The 9,230-nt window shown below is 39.9% G+C and overlaps 3 protein-coding genes across 3 annotated transcripts; all 3 read left to right on the top strand.

Annotated features, from left to right (window-relative positions):
* Nucleotides 1-1,085: 1,085 nt before the first annotated feature.
* PHM7 (Phm7p) lies at nt 1,086-4,085 on the top strand (the record flags this gene model as incomplete). The annotated part of the gene is made up of 1 exon (XM_033913182.1): nt 1,086-4,085. The coding sequence occupies one exon, from the start codon at nt 1,086-1,088 to the stop codon at nt 4,083-4,085; it is 3,000 nt and encodes a 999-aa protein (XP_033769073.1).
* Nucleotides 4,086-4,468: 383 nt separating this feature from the next.
* ATG34 (Atg34p) lies at nt 4,469-5,686 on the top strand (the record flags this gene model as incomplete). The annotated part of the gene is made up of 1 exon (XM_033913183.1): nt 4,469-5,686. One exon carries the CDS (start codon nt 4,469-4,471, stop codon nt 5,684-5,686), a length of 1,218 nt encoding a protein of 405 aa, XP_033769074.1.
* A 1,897-nt stretch (nt 5,687-7,583) lies between these two features.
* On the top strand, nt 7,584-8,831 carry ATG19 (Atg19p; the record flags this gene model as incomplete). Its single annotated transcript, XM_033913184.1, has 1 exon — nt 7,584-8,831. The coding sequence occupies one exon, from the start codon at nt 7,584-7,586 to the stop codon at nt 8,829-8,831; it is 1,248 nt and encodes a 415-aa protein (XP_033769075.1).
* Between the last annotated feature and the right edge of the window lie 399 nt (nt 8,832-9,230).

Below are 9,230 nucleotides of genomic sequence, written 5' to 3' on the forward strand. Positions count from 1 at the left end.
CACCTTGGACACCCGAAAACAACAAAAAGATATCCGGAAAATTTTCATAAACCAAAAAATCGGAAAAGACCGCGGAGGGGGGTGTTACCCCCCTCCGCAACTAGAGGTGGGTTTAATTAGTATATGTGCATGAGGAAGTGAGTGAAAATTTCCCTTCAAAATATGATATAATTAATACATTAATCTGCTCATCCAAGTAATTTCGGAATGTCCAAAGGTAGACAACCATTTCCAATGCCATATGTACCTGTGTATTTATACTGGTGGCAACCCTATCATGCTGTCCGCTCTCCAAAGTACTCTAGCGGTTATGCGCGTCTCACCTTCAAGGTCACGGCCGCCTATTGTTCGCACCACCGGCAACCTCGCGTCTGGTTAGTCTTGGCTCATTCTTCTTGTATACCATGCTGTGTATACGCTCGGACGCTCTCACCAACTTAAATAGTGACACCAGCTGTCGTCGTCATGACCCTATACCGGCATCTTATTACTTCTCCAATCCTCGCCCCTTAGCGCAGGGTAAAACTTGGGAAATGCAAGCGTAAAAAACTCCGCCGGGCACAGCCTCACGCCTTAGCGTTATCGCCGGGCCGGCATGAGTGCGGGTCCGCCACAGAGTCAGCATGATTGTGCTATTGCGTCTTTAAACTCGGCTCCTTCGCGCCGCAAAGCCAAATACATCATATCACATCAACACTTTCCACTTTATTTTTTCGTTTGACCCTTATATTTGTCTTATTGCGTTTATGCTCCTTGATTTTCTATTTCGTTTACTACCTTCTCTTTGGTTTCCCCTCGCTGTTTGTAGTCAAGTCAACCCTCTGTAGTCAACCCTCTTCCTGTTTAATACGTTAATCTCCCTGAGTACCTTAAATACGTATGTGCCCAAATATATGGGTTGTATGTATATCATGTATATAGATATATAAATACATCTATATTTGTATATATTAATGGTGGCTTTTTTTATTGCTTACTATATTTAAAAACGGTACTCTGTTTGCTATATATTTCATTGAATATTTTTCTGAGCACACCATATTCAGCAACAACAAAAGGTTAGATATTTACAGTGTATATATAATATGGCTGAAAGTGACGACAAAAGTTCTTCGACTTCAGCGTTCGTTACAACACTGATTGTCTACGGAATCACCGCTCTCGTATTTGTGTGGCTATTCTTGCTATTACGGCCCAAGAATAGAAGAGTATACGAGCCACGGTCTCTTAAGGACATCCAGACCATCCCGGAGGAAGAGAGAACAGAACCGGTTCCCGAAGGCTACTTTGGGTGGGTTGGATACCTACTCTCCAAACCGCACTCTTTCCTCATCCAGCACACAAGCGTGGACGGGTATTTTCTGCTAAGGTATATTGGTATTGTGGGCTCACTTTCGTTTGTGGGTTGTTTGATGCTTCTACCGATCTTGCTGCCTGTGAATGCGACGAATGGTAACAACCTTGGAGGCTTTGAGCTGCTATCATTCGCGAATGTTACTAACAAAAATAGGTTTTACGCGCATGTTTTCCTCTCGTGGATCTTCTTTGGCCTGTTCACCTATATCATCTACAAGGAGCTATATTATTACGTCGTATTTAGACACGCTATGCAGACAACTCCACTCTATGACGGGTTGTTATCTTCTAGGACGGTAATCGTCACAGAATTGCACAAGGACATTGCTCAAGAAGGGGAGATGCAGATGCGTTTTCCCAAGGCGTCCAATGTGGCCTTCGCCTATGATTTCTCAGACTTGCAGGAATTGTGTAAAGAAAGAGCTAAGAACGCAGCCAAGTATGAAGCTGCTTTGAATAAGGTCCTGAACAAGTGCGTGAAAATGACACGAAACAAGACCCAGGAGCAACTCGACAAGTTGTACAACAACGGTACTAAGCCCAAGGACGATTTGGAGACATACGTTCCCCATAAAAAGCGCCCTAAACATCGCTTGGGAAAATTGCCGCTTTGTCTAGGCGGCAAGAAAGTCAATACGCTGTCTTATTCCAGTAAGAGGATTGGTGAACTCAACGAAGAGATTCATGAAAAACAGGCCGATTGGGCCAATAACGATAGGAAACCCGCCTGTTTCATTCAGTTCGAGTCTCAATTGGAAGCGCAAAGATGCTATCAATCTGTAGAAGCAATCTTGGGTAAAAAAAATTTTGGTAAGCGTCTCATTGGTTACTCACCTGAAGATATTAATTGGGGCACCATGCGTCTCAGTTCAAAGGAGAGGCATTCCAGGAGAGCTGTGGCAAACACAATCATGGTCTTATTGATCATCTTTTGGGCCATCCCCGTTGCTGTAGTCGGTATCATCTCCAACGTCAATTTCCTTACCGATAAAGTTCCTTTCTTACGTTTCATTGATAATATGCCCGACTTTTTGATGGGTGTCATTACTGGTTTGCTACCTACTATCGCGTTGGTCGTCTTAATGTCCTTAGTGCCACCTTTTATTATAAAACTGGGGAAAATGAGTGGTTGTATCACTGAGCAGGAAACGGATCTCTACTCTCAAGCCTGGTATTATGCGTTCACAGTGATTCAAGTCTTCTTAGTTGTCACAGCTACTTCCTCTGCATCTTCCACTGTCGATTCGATTATAGACAGACCAAGTTCAGCCATGACACTACTGGCAAATAACTTGCCCAAGGCATCCAACTTCTATATCATGTACTTCCTACTGAAAGGTTTAACTGGCCCTACATGGACAGTCTTACAGGCGGTCAACCTACTGCTAAGTAAAGTCCTAGGCAGACTCTTAGATTCAACCCCAAGGCAAAAATGGAACCGCTATAATACGTTGGCTACGCCGCGCATGGGCATTGTTTATCCAGGAATTGAAATTTTGGTTTGCATTTATATCTGTTATTCAATCATCGCTCCTATACTGTTGTTTTTCAGTACTGTAATGCTGACCCTACTTTATGTCGCCTATTTGTACAATTTGAACTACGTGTTTGGCTTTTCATTCGATTTAAAGGGGCGCAACTATCCAAGAGCACTTTTCCAGATTTTTGTAGGAATTTATTTGAGTGAGGTATGCCTGCTTGGACTTTTCATCATGGCAAAAACCTGGGGTCCTTTGGTCCTGGAAGTGTTTTGGATCGTGGTCACTGCCCTAGCTCATATATATATGAAAAGGAAGTTCATGCCGCTGTTCGATGCAGTTCCTTTAAGTGCCATCAGACATGCAAGGGGTGAACCCGGTTATTCTTATCCCACTTCAGACTTGGGTGCCCAGGAAATCAGGGACATTGCAGATGAAATGAAGGGCAAATACGAAAACGACAATACACATGGGATTTTAACGCCCGTTACTAAGGACGATTTGAAAAAGGCTAATTTAATTCCCGATAACGATGGCAGTTCGGAGAACAGTGCTCCAAGTAATCCATTTGAGTCCGGTTCTGAACATGCTTCCCTCTCTGGATCAAACGCAGAGGGTGACTCGATCAAAAAATTAAATGATACAGTTATTAAAAAGTCAAGCACTCTCTCCTCTTCTAGCAAAGGTAACAACGGTACTGGTAATGAATCTACTTTTGTTCCAGAGGGTGAAAAATTCCGCAAGTTTCACTACAGCGATGTTGAGGCATTAAGAAATAAGCGTCCCTATGATGAGGATGATCACAGTCAACATGGACCTGAAGGTGCCGTGCCAGTGAACGCTGACGCGGGAGTTATTTACAGTGATCCAGCAGCTATGATGAAAGAGCCTCAGGCTTTCCCCCCGGATGTCTTAGAAACTAATACATGGACGAAAAGAGTTCTACAATTCTTTAATCCGAGAAAATCGTATCCATTTGACAATGTCAGAATGAGATTCCCGCTTGTTTTCAACACTAGTATTGATTACGATGAAGAATACTTGAACTCTGCCTATACTGATCCCTGTGTCAGGGAAAAAGATCCTATTGTGTGGTGCTGTAAAGATCCATTAGGTGTTTCTAAACAGCAAATCCAAGAGGCAAGGTCAAATGGTTTGGATGTAAGAGATGATTTCACAAGATACGATGAAAAAGGTGAAGTCATATTCACTTACAGCCCTCCTGATTATGAACCTGAAGCTAAAAAATGATGGCGCGTGGACTAGTTTTATTCTGCTCTTCTATTTTTTACTTCATTTTGTTTCCCCTAATGCATACATGATTTTAACGTCTTTAAACAATATTGTTTCATTTTATATTCTAGCCTAGTTTAATCTTAATGATAACTATAATCTTTTATTAACAAATATCTGACAAATTAAATATATAAAAGAAATTGGCTCGCACCCCTAAAATAGGTGGGTGGAAGAAGGAAAAAGAGAAGGGAAAGTTAAATTAGAATATCTAAATATATCGCTTTGAAAGTATAAACAGGTATGAAACGCAACTAAACAAATCAGAGCTAATTTTGGAACACTTTTCGAAACAGTTCCTATAGGCCTTTGAGTTTTTATCAAGAAGTTACATGGACCCGATGAAAATCTCAATAGAAACGACACTATTCGACTTCGTTGTCATTGATCAGTTCAAAAAATCGACTTTTTCAGCGCCAAATACTAAGGTTAAGACCATTAAAGGTTGCATTGATAAATTTATCGAGCAATTTAATGTGCACGACGAGCAACATATATTTTGGCAACCTGTTAAAAAATCTAACGTCAGATTACTACTAAACACCAATGATTTTGGCCAATTAGGAACCTTTTTGCATAGACAGATTAAATGTAACATCTTTATTGGAGAAGAGGCATTGAAGAAATACGGTTTGACTATATGTGGGCCCTACGATGAATTTGTAGGAGATTCTCCCCCTAGTGTTAACAAGGTTGTGGACAGTGACGATTTTGCATTGTCGCGCAAATGTCTGAGTATCATATCAGAACAACTCTCTATACTTGGGGAGTCCATGAATAAGACTCAAAATCAAGTGGGAAGTGTTGTCGACAAAAAGAAATGTATTGTCCTACCTGAAGATAAGCCTGAACTCACTAAGTTTTTCTCTAATTTTAAAACAAGTGCCCAATTACAGGGGGTTTACGAGGGTTATACAGTGTATGAAAAGCTATTACAGAAATTTGATGGCCAAAAAAGAAGAATGGAGGCCTTTCTAAATGAAGACACCCCAATACTAGAGGCCGAAAACGTGAAACAAATAGATATATCTGAGAAACTAGAGGAAAAGGACGAGCATTCAACAACGCCAAACGATCGGTCACTACACGTTGAAGTGAGTAATGAGGATAACTCACTACACTTTATGTTGTACAACAATACAAATTCAACAGTTCCAGGAAATTGTACATTTGAGTTCTCTAGCCCGATCTCGGAGGTATTCAGTATCAAAATGGGGCCACACGAAATAGGCATAAACGGTCAAAAAGAGTTATGGTATTTTCCATCTCTACCTACTCCACTCTCCAATTATACAATTAAAGTCATAAACCAGGATGGAGATATTATTTTGATTGGTAAATGTGCTGGCTCCAATAAGATAACGCTGAAATCGTCACTATCCTCATTTTCAACAGGTAGTTTCCATACATTGCAAGACCCTAATAATGTTTTTCGTGCAGACGCACTTTCTTCGCTTGATGAATCAAGTATCATGAGCACTCCCTTTTTAGACGAGACAGAAGACGTCTATAATTCCGGGTCTACATTAAGTAGGCCATTTACATGGGAAGAATTATAAATGCTTGTTTATATTCTTTCAGTTTTTTTGCTACGTACGTATTTAACTTTATTTATGTTTTCGTTTCAATTTCATCATTTCTTCAATATGAAAAAGTAGCCTTTAGAAAATATTCTCTTTCTTCGAGAACCCCTAAGAGAAAGAAATCCGCGGTAAATCCATCTAAAACATAAACAGTTTTGAATTGGATGATAAAGGGCTAGTTAAGAAGTCATTAAAATTCGTCGTTAACAGACAGGCTTTGTTTCATAACATGATAACAAAGAATTAGACCCCCGTTTATAAATTCATTATGGTTCGAATGACGATCGAGAGTTTATAAAACATTAATATAAGAAAGTTATAGGTAGTCTTGATCAAGAAGCATCTCTACTAGTATGACGCTGCCGCTATTAATGTTTGTTTGAAAAGGATTGTAGAACAAAGAATTTCCATGCAATGATAGGTGCAGTTAAAAGAAATGTGACAGCACATTGTAAGGAAGGAAGGTTAAAATCACCGTGAATTAATCTCGACTGTCGTCTTCGCAACAGCAGCAGTTGTGGTGTCTTCACAAGAAAAAGATAGTGAGAACGAGTGAAGAGCACCAAATAGTGTTGCTTTCTACTGTCTCGAATTCATCCTCTCGCATTGCAGTACAAGCAGTGCAACTAAGATACCTCCAGGATTTTACTGCTGTTCTCCGCTCTCCATTAGCAATACAATGCAACAATTAGTTAAAGGGTATACATATACTACACGAGAACTCAAAATAAGTTTTCGTTTGCTTTGCAAAGGATTGGTATTGTTTACCAGGAGATAGTAGATAAACAAGAGTATAGCTTTTAGAAAAATTGACAAAATTTGCTCCCTCCGACAATAGCTGTGTGGGGTCCATGAGAAATATCAAGCTTTGCAATAATTAGTATGATAATGCATTTTTGTTCTCATCCAGCACAATTCCATTGTTAAAGGCTTAGATTCATAGAATATCCTTGGTCAAAAAAAGAAAAGCAGTGGCGCTTTCGCATAACATCTTTCTAGCAAAACCATTGTATTTTTACTCTACATAATCTTACTGAAATGATATTATTAAATTTACAAAATCATTGAAAGTGACACTTGCATTACGCAATTACCAATATCGTACAAAATGACACTCGATTAAGTTAGTTTTTCATCGTTTTCGTATCTGTTTCGTAGTCGTTACGCGTTCCATTTGAGTAGCAACTGCAAGTTAATCACTGCCAAAAGGAACTCAGAACGAACGAAAAGACCTTATATGGCTTTTTTTTTTGTTCATACTTGTTTCCCGTTTGTTACGCCATCCTTTATCGCCATAAATGAAGTTACAGACTTTTCTGACTTAAAATTGGAAAATATGGGCACGGGTGTACAAAGCCGCCCACACATCACATTAAGAAAAAGGTAATTAGTAGTTAACATTCATTCAATGAGAGCACGTTAGACATTGCTTATTAGCAAGGAACTCGCTGAAATAACGTAACTATGCGTTAACTAAATCTTGCGACATATTGTCTCCTACTACCCGTAGTTCTCCAAAAATGCTGCGCATCTCTTATCCTTCAAGAAACCGTATCCTCAATGCTCGCGATGTATCTTAAGGATGAAGATCCTTTCTCTATGGCGAAGCATATAGCAGGCTGAGAGTATCATCCATTATAGCGTGCGGGAAGTAGCACAAAAGAGGTTATCTTCTTAATCCTCATTGTATGACCCGGAAAAGGGGCGTGTGGCATTTCATAATACGTTTACCTGAGGAGGGAAAAAGAATGCAAGGTCCACGTAAATCTCCATGATATGAGCTTGATAAGGCATGTCTGACCAAGGAAGACTGAATTCGAGGCAATTGTGGCGGCAACTTGCTTCAATAACGTCTAAAGAAGACTTCTGATAAATGAATAACCCAAAGACCAACCAAAAGATGAACTTATCAAGGGGGTACCCCTTAACCGTCTGCGATCAATATAATAAATTCAACCTAATTGTGCCAACTTTGGATGCGAATATCATGCTTTGGTGTATTGGACAACTTTCGCTGCTGAATGACTCTAATGGTTGTAAGCATTTGTTTTGGCAACCGGATGACAAGTCAAATGTCCGAATCTTACTAAATAATCATGACTATGGTCACTTGTTCAAATACTTGCAGTCTCAAAGAAAATGTTCAGTTTATATCGGAGAAGGAACACTTAAGAAATACGGATTGACTATTTCTACATACTTTGACAACTTTTTGGACAACATGGATTCCAAGGAGAAGGAAACCTTATGTAGAGAAGCCACACACGAAGATCTCGCTCCTCCAAAGGCTGCTCCCGAAAGGGAGATAAACTCTAATTCCACCACTAGTGTGGTTGTATCAAGAAAATGCTTGGATAACTTCACGAAACAGCTTTTCAAGTTGGAAAAATCCCTAAATAAATTGGAACTCGAGCAAAAGGTCACAAAGAAAGAACCTGACCACAGAATAAGCGGTGCGATTGACATACCAGAAGATAGACCGGAACTAGTGAACTTCTTCAAAGAGTTGAAGACAGTCGAACAACTTGAGGACGTCTTCCAACGTTACCATGACTACGAAAAGTTATTGCAAAAATGTGATAGTAAGACAGAAATCGTCGCTGACCTTTCAAAAAAAGAAGCTGAAATAGAATCAGAACACCCAAATGGGCGCTCACTGCAAATTACAATGAAGCATAACGACAATTCATTGTATTTCCAATTGTTCAACAACACAAACTCCGTTCTCGCAGGTAACTGCAAACTAAAATTTACTGACGCTGATAATAAGCCAACCACAAGAATTATTGAAATGGGCCCTCATGAAATAGGAATAAAGGAGTACAAAGAATTCCGATACTTCCCATACGCGTTTGATTTAACAGCCGGTTCCACGATTGAAATTGAAAATGAGTATGGAGAGGTGATCTTCTTGGGCAAACATAGCTTCTATTCAACAATTAACTTAAGGCCACCTTCAAGATTATCTGCGGAAAGTTTACAGGCATCCCAAGAGCCCTTTTGCTCCTTTCGGATCGATACGTTACCAGAACTAGATGACTCCAGTATTATAAGTACATCCATCTCACTCTCTTATGACGATGACGACAACGAGAAAGCGTTGACTTGGGAAGAACTGTAAAACAAACGCTACTATTAAACAACAATCCCTCCCTTTTTAAATACACATAAATATACACATAAATTTTATCAAAACGGGTTTACTTCCTAAAACCTCTTGTTCTTTATCACTAGCGTCGTTCTCTTCATATCTATTTTGTATTTCCAAACGATATACGGCTAAGCAGAAAAGTACGGACAATCAGGGACGAGCAGGGACGTGATGCCTTCTGCACAGATGCCCAAAGAAAAGCAGGAAACAAGAAAATAGGAAAACCGTAGTTGCCCTTGTAGGTGTCCTCCACAGCAGAACCTGTGATCTTCCGCTCATTCATCATAAAGCGATAAAATTACTCAAACGTCCTTGCCCGGCACTGCCCTCGCCCTCTTGAACAAGCGTAGCTGATTACCTTTTAGACAT

This window comes from Saccharomyces paradoxus, chromosome XV (genome assembly GCF_002079055.1).
Source record: "Saccharomyces paradoxus chromosome XV, complete sequence".
NCBI classification, from domain to species: Eukaryota; Fungi; Ascomycota; class Saccharomycetes; order Saccharomycetales; family Saccharomycetaceae; genus Saccharomyces; species Saccharomyces paradoxus.